The sequence below is a fragment of the Salmo salar genome, chromosome ssa17, assembly GCF_905237065.1.
Source record: "Salmo salar chromosome ssa17, Ssal_v3.1, whole genome shotgun sequence".
Classification (NCBI taxonomy): Eukaryota; Metazoa; Chordata; class Actinopteri; order Salmoniformes; family Salmonidae; genus Salmo; species Salmo salar.
Window position 1 is genome coordinate 3,672,982 of NC_059458.1, and position 17,019 is coordinate 3,690,000.

General features: G+C 42.2%; 1 protein-coding gene across 1 annotated transcript in view; it reads right to left on the reverse strand.

Annotated features, from left to right (window-relative positions):
• Positions 1–17,019, reverse strand: part of LOC123723756 (cadherin-related family member 5-like) — a 40,324-nt gene that overhangs the window by 23,139 nt on the left and 166 nt on the right. Inside the window, exons 1-2 of the mRNA XM_045700354.1 lie at positions 16,915–17,019; positions 1,902–2,107 (exon numbers count right to left, since the gene is read on the reverse strand). The exon at positions 16,915–17,019 is cut by the window's right edge and continues 166 nt beyond it. Coding sequence (XP_045556310.1) covers positions 1,902–1,986 — 85 coding nt within the window. The 5' untranslated portion in view covers positions 1,987–2,107; positions 16,915–17,019. The remainder of the gene's footprint in view (positions 1–1,901; positions 2,108–16,914) is intronic.

The following is a 17,019-nucleotide window of genomic DNA, read 5'->3' on the forward strand; positions in this document are numbered from 1 at the left end:
TGCTGTATAACCTCCTGGTACGGCAACTGCAGCGCCCGCAATCGCAGGGGCCATTCAAAAGGTGGTGCGCTCTGCACAACGCATCACCGGGGGCAAACTACCTGCACTCCAGGACACCTACAGCACCCGATGTCACAGGAAGGCCAAAAAGATAATCAAGGACAACAACCACCCGAGCCACTGCCTGTTCACCCCACTACCATCCAGAAGGTGAGGTCAGTACAGGTGCATCAAAGCTGGGACCGAGAAACTGAAAAACAGCTTCTATCTCAAGGCCATCCGACTGTTAAACAGCCACCACTAGTGCAGAAAGGCTGCTGCCTGCATTCAGACTTGAAATCATTGGCCACTTTAATAAATGGAACACTAGTAGCTTTAATAATGTCACTTTAATAATGTTTACATATCTTGCATTACTCATCTCATATGTATACACTCTATTTATACTATCTATTGTATCTTAGCCTATGCCGCTCTGTCATTGCTCATACGTATATTTATATGTATATATTCCTATTCCATTCCTTTACTTACATTTGTGTGTATTAGGTATTTGTTGTGGAATTGTTAGATATTATTTGTTAGATATTGCTGCACTGTCGGAACTAGAAGCACAAGCTTTTCACTCTACTTGCAATAACATCTGCTAACCATGTGTATGTGACCAATAACCTTTGATTTGATTTGATTTACATTGACCACCCCCTTCCCCTTTGGTTAAACACTGCTGCTACTTGCTGTTTATTATCTATGCATAGTCACTTTACAAATGACCTCGACTAATCTGTACCCCCGCATGTTGACTCGGTACCGGTACCCCCTGTAAATAGCCTCGTTATTGTTATGTAATTTTCTTGTGTTACTTTTTTATTTTATTTATTGACTTTAGTTCATTTTCTAATTATTTTCTTCTCCATTTCTTGAACTGCATTGTTGGTTAAGGGCTTGTAAGTAAGTATTTCACGGTAAGGTCTACACCTGTTGTATTCGGCGCATGTGAGAAATACAATTTGATTTGATTTGTAGATATCAATAATAAGTGATATCCGTGTCACTGCTGTCATCCTTACCTCGCTCAGGTGGAAAAAACTTAAACTTGCGACTTTTTTCAATGCTGATTTGAATGTCATTAAGAAAACAGAGAAGTGTGAAAGGTATTTTTTCACAAACATCCTTTCTGAATTTAAAAGTAATCCTTGAAGTAATCATCTAGTTTTTCAAAAGTATCTGTAATCTGATTACAATATTTTTTCTGGTAACGTAACACAGTTACCATTTTTTTGTAATCCCTCACATGTAACAGATTACATGTTTATTTAACTAGGCAAGTCAGTTAAGAACAAATTATTTTTTACAATGACGGCCTACCCTAGCCAAACCCGGATGACACTGGGTCAATTGTACTCCGCCATGTGGGACGAATCACGACCGGTTGTGATACAGCCCGGGATTGAATCAGGGCCTGTAGTGACGCCTTTAGCACTGCGAGCCACTCAGGTTACTCCCCAACCCTGATTGTCACATACAGTCATGTTCGCAAAACCACTACAGTGAATACTACAGTCATCTCTGCAAATGCACTACAGTAAATATTACATTGAATACTATAGTAAAGTCCACAAAAACACTACAGTGAATACTGGAGTATATACTGTAAATATAGAAATACTAGTATTTAGACCATAGCATACTATAGTATTTTTTTATGTGGGAGGGGCGCTTTCAACAGTTCTATCTGTTACACAAATACACACACGCAAGTGCACACGCGTACACGTACGCACTCGCGCTCGCACACACACACACACAATTAAACAGAAAGCTATCCTGCCTCCTTACTTGGGTTTTAGATGTAGACAGTCAGGGTTAGATAATAGTAAGGTTGTGGTGATGGGTTTTACCTGTGGCTCTGAGGGGACTGAGGAGGAGTAGTGTGGACCAGAGTAGGACCCTCCACCTCCACAGACAAGAACTCCGCTGCTGCATCACTACAGCCTCAACCAGACACCAGGTTCCAGTCCCAGCCCCTAGCACTGTATCTAGAACCAGAACTTCCTTAGCACAGCTCCAAGTTCCAGTCCCAGTCTCTCACACCACCACCCCTCACCTGGAAATAGAGAAAGAGAAGTGTGGTAAAATAAGAGTTATCTTGTTGTTAAACAACCAAACAGTTTTGCCACTGTCACTGAGCAATGCTAAGCTATCTATCACTAGCTAGCTGTCTGTATTGAAATGGGTGTAACTTAAATGAGTGATGCTAGGCTAACTATTGCTAGCTATCTGTGCTGTATTTATTGACATACGCAAGCTGTCATTGAACAATGTTATGATAGCTACAACTAGCTGTCTGTCTGACTTAGTGACCACTGAGCAATGCTTAGCTAACTATGGCTAGCCAGATGTCTGTATTGACATGGCTGTCACTGAAGGATGCTAGGTTAATTATGGCTAGATTGCTGTCTGTTTTGTCATGGTGGTCACCATGACTGAGCAATGCTAGGCTAACTACCTAGCATTCTGTATTGACATTGCTTGGTTGTCTGTGGGCTCGTGGCCTCAGTGTCCCTCACCTTTTCACATTACACTTTATTTAGTGTGGTTACTTTGCTTTACTTTACAAATTAGCATTGGCCAAATTGGGATTCCTGGTCCTGCTTCTCTAACCAAGTTAAGGTCTTTACTAAAGTGTTAATTGATTAAAAACAAAAAACGATGTTTTAAGTGAGAAGTAGGCATTGGTCTTAAGCCGGAAAAAAGAAAGGAAATTCACAAGCACCACAATGCCTACTCCACCCATGCTCTACCAAGGTTTTCCAGCACACAGCCTTGACCGAGTACAGTAGCTATGTTGGTCTATTGTACTTCAAACAATAGTGTATGCAGGTCGCTTAGGATTTAAACCTTCTCAAACAGCCTAATTCATATTCTTAATCTAGGTGGTCCCAAAATAATGTGATTTGTACCGCATGCAAGTTAAAGTATTGGATTCTTCACATACCACACTAATCCATCTCCACTACCTTTTCAAGCTTTTTTATTATATGAAAACAAGCCTTGCTTTTATATTTACAAGACCATCAAGCTTGACTTATCGAGCTGTTTGTCTTGTAGTGATGTGGTGCCTGCCTGTATTTCCTAAACCTTTTTATTTAGTCATTAAGAATAACATATATTTTCATCTTATTTGTCATAAGAAACTAACTCCCTGGTATACAGAAAATACCCGAGCCCTGAAACAAGCTTCCAGAAAATTGGAAAGGAAATGGCGCTACACCAAACTGGAAGTCTTCTGACTAGCTTGGAAAGACAGTACCGTGCAGTATCGAAGAGCCCACACTACTGCTCGATCATCCTATTTTTCCAACTTAATTGAGGAAAATAAGAACAATCCAACATTTATTTTTGATACTGTCGCAAAGCTAACTAAAAGCAGCATTCCCCAAGAGAGGATGGCTTTCACTTCAGCAGTGATAAATTCATGAACTTCTTTGAGGAAAAGATCATGATCATTAAAATGTAACGGACTCCTCTTTAAATCAGCGTATTTCTCCAAAGCTCAGTTGTCCTGAGTATGCACAACACTGCCAGGACCTAGGATCAAGGGAGACACTCAAGTTTTTAATACTATATCTCTTGACACATTGATGAAAATAATCATGGTCTATAAACCTTCAAGCTGCATACAGGACCCTATTCCAACTAAACTACTGAAAGACCTGCTTCCTGTGCTTGGCCCTCCTATGTTAAACACAATAAATGGCTCCCTATCCACCGGATGTGCACCAAACTCACTAAAAGTGGCAGTAATAAAGCCTCTCCTGAAAAACCCAAACCTTGACCCAGAAAATATAAAAAACTATCGGCCTATATTGAATCTCCCATTCCTCTCAAATTGTTTTAGAAAAAGCTGTTGCGCAGCAACTCACTGCCTTCCTGAAGACAAACAATATACACGAAACACTTCAGTCTGGTTTTAGACCCCATCATAGCACTGAGACTGCACTTGTGAAGGTGGTAAATTACCTTTTAATGGCGTCAGACCAAGGCTTTGCATCTTTCCTCGTCCTCCTAGATCTTAGCGCTGCTTTTGATACCATCGATCACCACATTCTTTTGGAGAAATTGGAAACCCAAATTTGTCTACACGGACAAGCTCTGGCCTGGTTTAGATCTTATCTGACGGAAAGATATCAGTTTGTCTCTGAAGGTGGTTTGTCCTCTGACAAATCAACTGTAAATGTTGGTGTTCCTCAAGGCTCCGTTTTAGGACAACTATTGTTTTCACTATATATTTTACCTCTTGGTGATGTCATTCGGAAACATAATGTTAACTTTCACTGCTATTCGGATGACCCACAGCTGTACATTTGATGAAACATGGTGAAGCCCCAAAATTGCCCTCCCTGGAAGCCTGTGTTTCAGACATAAGGAAGTGGATGGCGGCAAATGTTCTACTTTTAAACTCGGACAAAACAGAGATACTAGTTCTAGGTCCCAAGAAACAAAGAGATCTTCTGTTGAATCTGACAACTAATCTTGATGGTTGTACAGTCATCTCAAATAAAACTGTGAAGGACCTCGGCGTTACTCTGGATCCTGATCTCTTTTTGACAAACATATCAAGACTCTTTCAAGGACATCTTTTTGCCCTCTATGTAACATTGCAAAAATCAGAAACTTTCTGTCCAAAAGTAATACACAAAAATGTATCCATGCTTTTGTCACTTCTAGATTAGACTACTGCAATGCTCTACTTTCCAGCTACCCAGATGAAGCACTAAATAAACTTCAGTTAGTGCTAAACATGGCTGCTAGAATCTTGACTAGAACCAAAAAATGTGATCATATTACTCCAGTGCTAGCCTCTCTACACTGGCTTCCTGTTAAGGCTAGGGCTGATTTCAAAGTTTTACTGCTAAAGCTATAAAGCATTACATGGGCTTGCTCCACCTATCTTCCAGATTTGGTCTTGCCGTACATACCTACACGTACGCTACGGTCACAAGACGAAGGCCTCCATACTCTCCCTAGAATTTCTAAGCAAACAGCTGGAGGCAGGGCTTTCTCCTATAGAGATCCATTTTTATGGAATGGTCTGCCGACTCGGTCTCGACCTTTAAGTCTTTATCTCTTCAGTAGGTCCTATGATTGAGTGTAGTCTGGCCAAGGAGTGTGAAGGTGAACGGAAAGGCACTGGAGCAATGAACCACCCTTGCTGTCTCTGCCTGGCCAGTTCCCCTCTCTCCACTGGGATTCTCTGCCTCAAACCCTATTACGAGGGCTGAGTCACTGGCTTACTGGTGCTCTTCCATGACGTCCCTAGGAGCGGTGCGTCACTTGAGCATTTGAGTCACTGACGTGATCTTCCTGTCCAGGTTGACCCCCCCTTGGGTTCGTGCCCTGGGTGAGATCTTCGTGGGCTATACTAGGCCTTGTCTCAGGATGGTAAGTTGGTGGTTTAAGATATCCCTCTAGTGATGTGGAGGCTGTGCTTTGGCAAAGAGGGTGGGGTTATATCCTGCCTGTTTGGCTCTGTCCGGGGTATCGTCGGATGGGGCCACAGTGTCTCCCGACCCCTCCTGTCTCAGCCTCCAGTATTTATGCTGCAATAGTTTATGTGTCTAGGGGCTAGGGTCAGACTGTTATATCTGGATAATTTCTCATGTCTTATCTGGTGTCCTGTGTGAAGTTAAGTATGCTCTCTCTAATTCTCTCTCTCTCCCTCTTTCTCTCGGGGACCTGAGCACTAGGGCCATGCCTCAGGACCATCTGGCCTGATGACTCCTTGCTGTCCCCAGTCCACCTGGTTGTGCTGCTGCTCCAACTGTTTCAACTGTTCTGCCAGTGGCTATGGAACCCTGGCCTGTTCACCGGACATGCTACCGTGTCCCAGACCTGCTGTTTTCAACTCTCTAGAGACAGCAGGTGCGGTAGAGATACTCTGAATGATTGGCTATGAAAAGCCAACTGACATTTACTCCTGAGGTGCTGACCTGTTGCACCCTCTACAACCACTGTGAGTATTATTATCTGACCCTGCTGGTGATCTATGAACATTTGAACATCTTGGCCATGTACTGTTATAATCTCCACCCGGCACATCCAGAAGAGGACTGGCCACCCCGCATAGCCTGGTTCCTCTCTAGGTTTCTTCCTAGGTTCTGGCCTTTCTTGGGAGTTTTTCTAGTCACCGTGCTTCTACACCTGCATTGCTTGCTGTTTGGGGTTTTAGGCTGGGTTTCTGTACAGCACTTTGTGACATCAGCTGATGTAAGAAGGCCTTTATAAATAAATTTGATTGATATAATCTTTTTTGGTCAGTAGGTAACCAACATAACACCAGGTGGTGGTATGTTTGACACAGCCCACTCATATGGAGTTGAAGTCGAAGTTTACATCACCTTAGCCAAATATATTTAAACTCAGTTTCACAATTCCTGACATTTAATCCTCTGAAAAATTCCCTGTTTTAGGTCAGTTAGGATCACCACTTTATTTTAAGAATGTGAAATGTCAGAATAATAGTAGGGAGATGTAACGGCTGTCTTCAGAAATGGACCAAGGCGCAGCAGGTATGTGAATACTCATATTTAATTTCAAATAAGGAGTAAAGCATCCACTTAACAAAACAATAACGGTGACAACAGCAACAGTTCTGCAGACTATAAACGCAGTGCAAAAACAACCACCCACAACCCCAAAGAAAAACACACACACCTATATAGGACTTCCAATCAAAGGCAACTCAACACACCTGCCTTCAATTGGAAGTCCCAATCAACAATACAAACATTCCCCATACACAAAACTGCCACGTCCTGACCCCAAAACTAAAACAATAGCTCCATCTGCTGGTCAGGACGTGACAAGAGAATTATTTATTTCGGCTTTTGTTTCTTTCATCACATTCCCAGTGGGTCAGAAGTTTACATACACTCAATTAGTATTTGGTAGCATTGCCTTTAAATTGTTTAACTTAGGTCAAACGTTTCGGGTAGCCTTCCACATGCTTCCCACAGTAAGTTGTGGTGAATTTTGGCTCATTCCTCCTGACAGAGCTGGGGTAACTGAGTCAGGTTTGTAGGCCTCCTTGCTCACACACGCTTTTTCAGTTCTGCCCACATATTTTCTATGGGATTGAGGTCAGCGCTTTGTGATGGCCACTCCAATACCTTGACTTTGTTGTCCTTAAGCCATTTTGCCACAACTTTGGAAGTATGCTTGGGGTCATTGTCCATTTGGAAGACCCATTTGCGACCAAGCTTTAACTTCCTGACTGATGTCTTGAGATGTTGCTTCAAAATATTCACGTAATTTTTCTTCCTCATGATGCCATCTATTTTGTGAAGTGCACCAGTCCCTCCTGCAGCAAAGCACCCCCACAACATGATGCTGCCACCCCCGTGCTTCATGATTGGGATGGTGTTCTTCGGCTTGCAAGCCTCCCCCTTTTTCCTCCAAACATAACGATGGTCATTATGGCCAAACAGTTCTATTTTTGTTTCATCAGACCAGAGGACATTTCTCAAAAAAGTACAATCTTTGTCCCCATGTGCAGTTGCAATCCATTGTCTGGCTTTTTTATGGCGGTTTTGGAGCAGTGGCTTCTTCCTTGCTGAGGGGTCTTTCAGGTTATGTCGATATAGGACTCGTTTTACTGTGGATATAGATACTTTTGTGCCTGTTTCCTCCAGCATCTTCACAAGGTCCTTTGATGTTTGTTCTGGGATTGATTTGCACTTTTCACACCAAAGTATGTTCCAAGCTGCTTAAAGGCACAGTCAACTTAGTGTATGTAAACTTCTGACCCACTGGGATTGTGATACAGGGAATTATAAGTGAAGTAATCTGTCTGTTAACAATTGTTGGAAAAATTACTTGTGTCATGCACAAAGTAGATGTCCTAACCGACTTGCCAAAACTATAGTTTATTAAGAAGAAATTTGTGGAGTGGTTGAAAAACGAGTTTTAATGACTCCAACTTAAGTGTATGTTAACTTCCGACTTCAATTGTATACTTTACAGGTCTATAGAGCCTGTCTGCATTTCTGATTTCTGTAACTGTTAACTTACCTGTGTAATGCTGACATAAGCTCAGAAACACTTGTTTTGCAAACATGGTCCTGTTTTTATCAATGATTGTGCTGATCAATTGGCAGTTTATTATCTCTGTCAAGTGAAACACTTGTTTTGCAAACATGGTCCTGTTTTATCAATGATTGTGCTGATCAATTGGCAGTTTATTATCTCTGTCAAGTGAATATGTAGCTTAAAGTTGTATTTATTTTTTCAAAAAAGATGGTGATGCAACAATACATACAGCCTAATGATATACAGTATGTCAAATCAAATCAAATTGTATTTGTCACATGAGCCGAATTCAACAGGTGTTTCACCTTACAGTGAAATGCTTACTTACAAGCCCTTAACCAACAATGCAGTTTTAAGAAAATCCTTGAAAAAAAGTAAAAGATAAGAATAACAAATAATTAAAGAACAGCAGTAAATAACAATAGCGGGGCTATATACGGGGGTACCGGTACAGAGTCAATGTGTCAAAGTGCGCGGGCACGGGTGTTGAGGTAATTGAGGTAATTATGTACATGTAGGCAGAGTTATTAAAGTGGATATGCATAGATAATAATAGAGAGTAGCAGCAGCGTGGGGGGGGGGGGGGGGCAATGCAAATAGTCTGGGTAGCCATTTGATTAGCTGTTTAGGAGTCTTATGGCTTGGGGGTAGAAGCTGTTTAGAAGCCTCTTGGACCTAGACTTGGTGCTCTGGTACCGATTGCCGTGCGGTAGCAGAGAGAACTATTTTTAGGGCCTTCCTCTGACACCGCCTGGTATAGAGGTCCTATAAATATTGGGGCCAATGTGTGACACTGGGATCAAAATATCTAAATGGTTTGAAAGGATTTTCATGCAGTACTTAGAGGAATAAAAGTGAATATACACTATATATACAAAAGTATGTGTACACCCCTTCAAATTAATGGATTCAGATATTTCAGCAACACCTGTTACTGACAGGTGTATAAATTGATCACACATCCATGCAATCCCCATAGACAAACATTGGCAGTATAATGGCCTTACTGAAGAGCTCAGTGACTTTTAACATGGCACTGTCATTGAATGCCACCTTTCCAATAAGTCAGTTTGTCAAATTTCTGCCCTGCTAGAGCTGCCCCAGTCAACTATAAGTGCTGGTATTGTGAAGTGAAACGTCTAGGAGCAACAACGGCTCAGCCATGAAGTGGTAGGCCCCACAAGCTCACAGAACGTGACCGAGCTAGTGCTGAAGCGCATAGCTCGTAAAAATTGTCTGTCCTAGGTTCCAGCACTCACTAGCGAGTTCCAAACTGCCTCTGGAAGGAACATCAGCACAATAACTGTTTGTCGGGAGCTTCATGAAATGGGTTTCCATGGCCGAGCAGCCACACACAAGCCTTACATGCTGACCACACTGCCCGTGTTGCGTGTGCAAGCATTGCAAAATAAATGTATACATACATGTTATTCAATCATTGCACTCACACTGCTCGTGCGCTTCAGCGACCGTCTGCACGGCCAGGCGCTAAAATAGAAATCGGTTCTATTTGTGACACTCAACGCGTTGCAAGTCCAACCTCTCCCATCTCCTCATTGGTTTTTAGGAGCATATACCCACGTGGGTGATTGAAAGATGAACTGATGTCCACACTCCAGTCAGTTGTAGTAATGCAGAGTAAAGTTGGTTGCCAACCGCCATATAAAGTCCAAAGAAGTAAAAAAAAGAAGCCTGAGGAAGGAGGAGAGATGACTAGAAAGGAATTCGGTTTACCGTTTTATCTGTGGATTAATTGTGGGAGTAGAGGACCTTGTGCATTTCAGATAAAATAACAACCCAATGTTTATATCCCAGGACAAATTAGCTAGCAACAGCAAGCTAGCTAGCTAAATTGTCATAAATGTTTAAGGCTTTTCGACCTGTCCCCAAATTAATATAATTGGTTCAGAGTTTGTTTTGATATTTCAACCTGCGTGTCCTGATCGTGTCTGGTGTGGGGGTACAGGATCAACATGCGCACGTTGGCGCACGCCCGGCAAGTGGTTTGATCAACATGTAAGATCACCATGAGCAATGCCAAGTGTAGGCTGGAGTGGAGTAAAGCTGCAGCCATTGGATTCTGGAGCAGTGGAAACACGTTCTCTGGAGTGATGAATCACACTTCACTATCTGGCAGTCCAACGGACTAATCTGGGTTTGGCAAATGCCAGGAGAAAGCTACCTGTAAAGTTTGGGGGAGGAGGAATAATGGTCTGGGGCTGGTTTTCATGGTTCGGGCTAGGCCCCTTAGTTCCAGTGAAGGGAAATAATAATGCTACAGCATACAATGACATTCTAGACGATTCTGTGCTTCCAACTTTGTGGCAACAGTTTGGGGAAGGCCCTTTCATGTTTCAGCATGGCAATTCCCCCATGCACAAAGCGAGATCCATACAGAAATGGTTTGAAGAGATCGGTGTCGAAGAACTTGACTGGCCTGCACAGAGCTCTGACCTCAACCCCATCGAACACCTTTGGGATGAATTGGAACCCCGACTGCAAGCCAGGCTTAATTGCCCAAAATCAGTGTCCGACCTCACTTATGCTCTTGTGGTTGAATTGAAACAAGTCCCTGCAGCAATGTTCCAACATCTAGTGGAAAGCCTTTCCAGAAGAGTGGAGACTGTTATAGCAGCAAAGGGGGGTCCAACTCAATATTAATGCCAATGATTTTGGAGTGAGATGTTCGACGAGCAGGTGTTCACATACCAAAACCAGGTTTCTTTTTTAATGTAGGGATTTGTATGGAAAGCCAAGTTGAAGCCAACATTAGATGTTGTTTCCCTCATAATAACCACATGTGGTTTTACTGCAACAGAGTAGCGCAACAACCTTCAATTGAAGCAGCAGGAAACAAACTAAAGTGGCCACATCTCTCACAAAAACTGATAAAAAATGAAATAACAGATAATTATAAGAGAGCAGGAGAACCTATAAATTGGTTACAATAATTACAATAACTTTTCAAGCACCAAATTGAGGAAATGTCTGATTTTCAAGGTAGGCCTATTTCGGTACTTGCATTTCTGAGCTCCAAGTTCAAGTAGGCTACTTCAAGCCCCTTGTATTTTTTAAAATAGCATGGAAAACATAATAGATTTGTCATGTTATTTCATTACCAGACCATATTGTGAATAAGCTATGTAATTTGTTGTCATTATATCCAGAATAATTAATTAATAGGAATAGCGTTGTGTGTTGGGCTATCCTATCCTGCACACACTAGACTCTATGTCCAATCGGAGGCACAAAAAACATACAGTATGAAAACGTGAACTCATTACCTTTCTCTGTTAAATCTAACAACACCCTGTCGTAAATCAAGCAGATAAAAACAGATAATCAACATCAATTGGGAGATATTAGATCCCATGAAGATCCAGGCACAACTGTCTTCACCAGCATAACTCGCAAACACCTTTTTTCCAGCACTTTGGCTGTCGTTGCATCGGATGCTGTCACAACAGCTGTTTGTCACTTGACAGTTATTTGAAAATTCCTTCCTGGATCAGATGATGTGTGAAAATATCATGGCATACCTAACCAGCTGGACACCAAATGTGCATCCAACAAGTATTTTGCATAGTTACTGAAGAATCATGTTAATGACAGTATCGATTTAGGTTTTAAGTCTTAAGGTAAGGTGACTCTTTCAGTTAGAAGCAATGCATAAACTATTTTGGATTTTTGTGCCGATGAAAATGGTTTTCACCCTGTAACATAAGGAGACAGGAAATGGTATGTAGGTAGTTACACTGCATTTCTGAGATCTTTATTAAAAAAATGTCCGACAGCTAGATCCACGATTCTTGCAGGGTTCATGTTCAATGTCTAATTTAACTGATTAATGCTTAATATATTATATAATGACAATTTACATTGCCATAAATGCAAGGACAGAAAAGTAATGTTTTATGTCTCACATCAAGCCACCAACCATGATAGAGGGCTAAACATAGTTTTTAAATCATCCCATGAATTTGATTGAATATAGCTATGATCCCCCTTATATCTTAATGTAATGACATGAAAAAAATTGGCAGATTATTATCAATGACTTATCAACTGCTGTAACAAGTTGTTCAGTGTAGGAATCCTCACTGGTACCCTAGTTTATAGAAACCCATTAGCAGCGTGGCAGGTTACCAAAGTTTGATGTTGACTATGAACTTTACTTAGCTAGCTGGCTGTGCTTTGTGGAAGAATATGGGAGATATTATCAACATTGAGTTGTACTGGTGCATTGCAATCTGTCCATACAACTAATGTTACAGCATTGATGGCTTATTGGCTAATGTTAGTTGGCTAGCTAACTGGCAATAGCAGCCAAGGACATTCGCTATCTTATTTGTGCTTATTTGTTTATGCTCTGATTATACACAAGTGTCAAGGCAGGCCAACAGTTTACACAGATGACTTCAGCCATGTGAAAAACCTTCCAAAGCTAAATATAGCTAGCTTCCTTTGCTTGTAGCTTGCCTCTCATCAGACTGGTGTTAGCTAGCTCCTAGCGCTGTTGCTGCGCAACCTGTGTTTTGGTCCGGCTTTAGAACTGAGATTCGGCTGAAAAGATGTTATCATTGCCAGAAATGCTACAGAAAGGTAGCACGTGTGAGAGCGATAAATTATACATTTAATCAAAACTGTTGCCCCTACAAACTTATTCAGTCCAAAAGGTGGCACGTCTAATGGTCACTTTATGAATACTGTAGTCTTGTTCTTATCCGACTCCTAGATATTGAGCTAGGTCGGGGCAATAAATGTTTATTTTCCAAATGCTAATGACCCTGTTAAAAATATGGTATGTGGTTCTCGGTAATGGCTCATGGTGAGAGGCGGGGAGTGTGTTGTGTACCTCCAATCAAGTTGATTTGCGCATTTTCATCGACATTGGTGTCATATCAGCTTAGATATGATAGGGAGATTGGAATGTAACATTGAGCTTCCCACAATAATGTTTAGTTGGAGATCAGCGCTACATCACTACAGAAGTCTGATCTGACATGGCTTTACTGTGATTATTGGGTCAGGACCTTAACACACAGTGCACACACACAAACACACCCTTACAAAAAAACATGTAAAATCTGCAGTCTAATGTTATTCTCCTCACATATGAAAAGATGGTGTTAACATGTTGCAGTAACAATGTTTCCACCGGTGGAATTTGACTGACGACATCTAAAAAAAAAAAAATGTGGGACAAGGGATTGATTTAGAGGGACATTCGCAAAACAGTGGATAGAATACAAATGTTGGGGTCAGGTTAATGGATTGTGTTCAAATGGAGACCTAGTTCTGCTGTATGAAGGTCACTGCTTGTTGAAGGGGAAATCCTTAGTTGCTAAATCCATTTTTGGACTAAATATGTGGCTATTGATTCTTGAAGAATATAACGTATAAATGCTTAGTTCTACTGTCGTGTCCGTCAGAACCCAAAATATAAGGTTTTACTCCAAAGTTTGTAAACAAAGTAAATGTAAACAACCACTGTGAAGCCTAAAAACATGGTTAAAACTATCATTTTGATATCATGGATGGTCAGTCCTTGCATCCATAGCAGAGTCTATGGATTTGAAAGTGGTTGCATTTCTCCAGACCCAACCCTCAACTTTTTACTAAAACTGAGGCATTGAAAACACGAATGTTTCAATGAAGGATTGCCGCTTTAAACACCTTTAATAGGCCTAGAGTAATAGTGTTATTATATGGTACAATCCTCTATCAGTGAGTTACTTTCGTGCAATTAAATTCAAGCAAAAGTCAAGAACAAAATTGTAGTATTGCAAACAGAAATAATGATATTGAAAGCAAAACATAAACCCAAAAGTATTGACAGCAAAAAACAATATTGCAAGGAAATCATTTTGAAATATGATAACAAATTAATTGTACATGGATGCAAAAAACATTATCTGGGGAACATTATAAGGGAGCAGGAGAACCTATAAAATGGTTACAATAATTACAATCACTTTTCAAGCACCCAATTGAGGAAACGTCTGGTTTTCAAGGTAGGCCTACTTCGGTACTTGAATTTCTGAGCTCCAAATTCAAGTAGGCCACTTCAAGCTCCTTGTATTGTTTAAAATTGCTGGTTTAACATGGAAAACATCATGTATTTGTCATGTTATTTCATTACCAGATCATATTGTCAAGAAGCCCAGTAGGCTATTCTTTTATGATAACATGATTAAATACATCTCCCTCTTTCATGCAATTTTTATGCCTTTTTATCAGTTGCAAGTTTTGGCACATTCCAGCAGCATAGCACCCTGCATCCTAATACCAGTTTGCCTCTGAAGGTAAGCAGGGCCAGTCCTGGTTAGTCCCTGGATGGGAGACCAGATGTAGTTGGAAGTGGTGTCAAATAAATGTGTAAAAAAAAAATACTGCTCAAAAAAATAAAGGGAACACTTAAACAACACAATATAACTCCAAGTCAATCACACTTCTGTGAAATCAAACTGTCCACTTAGGAAGCAACACTGATTGACAATACATTTCACATGCTGTTGTGCAAATGGAATAGACAACAGATGGAAATTATAGGCAATTAGCAAGACACCCCCAATAAAGGAGTGGTTCTGCAGGTGGTGACCACAGACCACTTCTCAGTTCCTATGCTTCTTCCTGGCTGATGTTTTGGTCACTTTGAATGCTGGCGGTGCTTTCACTCTAGTGGTAGCATGAGACGGAGTCTACAACCCACACAAGTGGCTCAGGTAGTGCAGCTCATCCAGGAAGGCACATCAATGCGAGCTGTGGCAAGAAGGTTTGCTGTGTCTGTCAGTGTAGTGTCCAGAGCATGGAGGCGCTACCAGGAGACAGGCCAGTACATCAGGAGACGTGGAGGAGGCCGTAGGAGGGCAACAACCCAGCAGCAGGACCACTACCTCTGCCTTTGTGCAAGGAGGAGCAGGAGGAGCACTGCCAGAGCCCTGCAAAATGACCTCCAGCAGGCCACAAATGTGCATGTGTCTGCTCAAACGGTCAGAAACAGACTCCATGAGGGTGGTATGAGGGCCTGACGTCCACAGGTGGGGGTTGTGCTTACAGCCCAACACCATGCAGGACGTTTGGCATTTGCCAGAGAACACCAAGATTGGCAAATTCGCCACTGGCGCCCTGTGCTCTTCACAGATGAAATCAGGTTCACACTGAGCACATGTGACAGACGTGACAGAGTCTGGAGACGCCGTGGAGAACGTTCTGCTGCCTGCAACATCCTCCAGCATGACCGGTTTGGTGGTGGGTCAGTCATGGTGTGGGGTGGCATTTCTTTGGAGGGCCGCACAGCCCTCCATGTGCTCGCCAGAGGTAGCCTGACTGCCATTAGGTACCGAGATGAGATCCTCAGACCCCTTGTGAAACCATATGCTGGTGCGGTTGGCCCTGGGTTCCTCCTAATGCAAGACAATGCTAGACCTCATGTGGCTGGAGTGTGTCAGCAGTTCCTGCAAGAGGAAGGCATTGATGCTATGGACTGGCCCGCCCGTTCCCCAGACCTGAATCCAATTGAGCATATCTGGGACATCATGTCTCGCTCCATCCACCAACGCCACGTTGCACCACAGACTGTCCAGGAGTTGGCGGATGCTTTAGTCCAGGTGTGGGAGGAGATCCCTCAGGAGACCATCCGCCACCTCATCAGGAGCATGCCCAGGCGTTGTAGGGAGGTCATACAGGCACGTGGAGGCCACACACACTACTGAGCCTCATTTTGACTTGTTTTAAGGACATTACATCAAAGTTGGATCAGCCTGTAGTGTGGTTTTCCACTTTAATTTTGAGTGTGACTCCAAATCCAGACCTCCATGGGTTGATAAATTGGATTTCCATTGATTATTTTTGTGTGATTTTGTTGTCAGCACATTCAACTATGTAAACAAAAAAAGTATTTAATAAGATTATTTCATTCATTCAGATCTAGGATGTGTTATTTTAGTGTTCCCTTTATTTTTTTGAGCAGTGTATATGTATTTTTTCACTTTTTTTCATGTATTTTTGTAAGGGCACACACACGCAGTTTCACTCTTCCATTCACTCTCTCTCACACACAGTTGACGCATTTGAAGGCTTCTCTTTAGTAATTCCTTTAAATCCTCTGTAAGTGGGTTTCTCCTCAGCGTTCCCTGTCTGACAGACCACCTCACCCATAACCTCCCCTGTCACCCTCCTCTCCCACCTCACCCCTAATCTCCCCCACCTCAGCCCTCCCTGAACCCCTCCCTTGCTTGACCCTGAGACAGACAACCGCCGCTCACCCTTCATCAAACCCTCCTCTAACCCACTCTTCCTCTAATCCTGTTTTTGGCTCTGATTCCAACAAACCTCCTTCCACGTGGCCTAATTCTGGTGCCTATCAGGGTTAGGGGAACACTCCATTCCAAATCAACAAACGGGAAACAAAAATGCCAACAAATAAATCATCTATGTGTAAATTTGAAATCACAGTGACATGACAGTTCCATTGCATTCCATTCAGATCATTAGTATCTCTTAATAGGGGCCCATTATTTAGTCTACTTGCCCTCTGAGAACCTAGAAACACAGTCAGCAAAACACTAACAACGTACCAGCAATACCACCCCACTACCCAACTACATGCACACACACACACACACACACACACACACACACACACACACACACACACACACACACACACACACACACACACACACACACACACACACACACATGCACTCAAACATGCTGTCTGTCACCCATCTGCTCAAATATTATCCTGCACACAAGAGCCTCTAAAGTAAACACACACACAAACACAGACACACACCACCTTTACCTGTGTTAACTGACCTGTAGGTGTGAGATCCTCAGTGGGTTCTGTTCTTAATGCCTAGAGAACACAACATACCTGCTGGACCGCAGGAACACACACAGCCTTCCACGCAGACCCAGGGA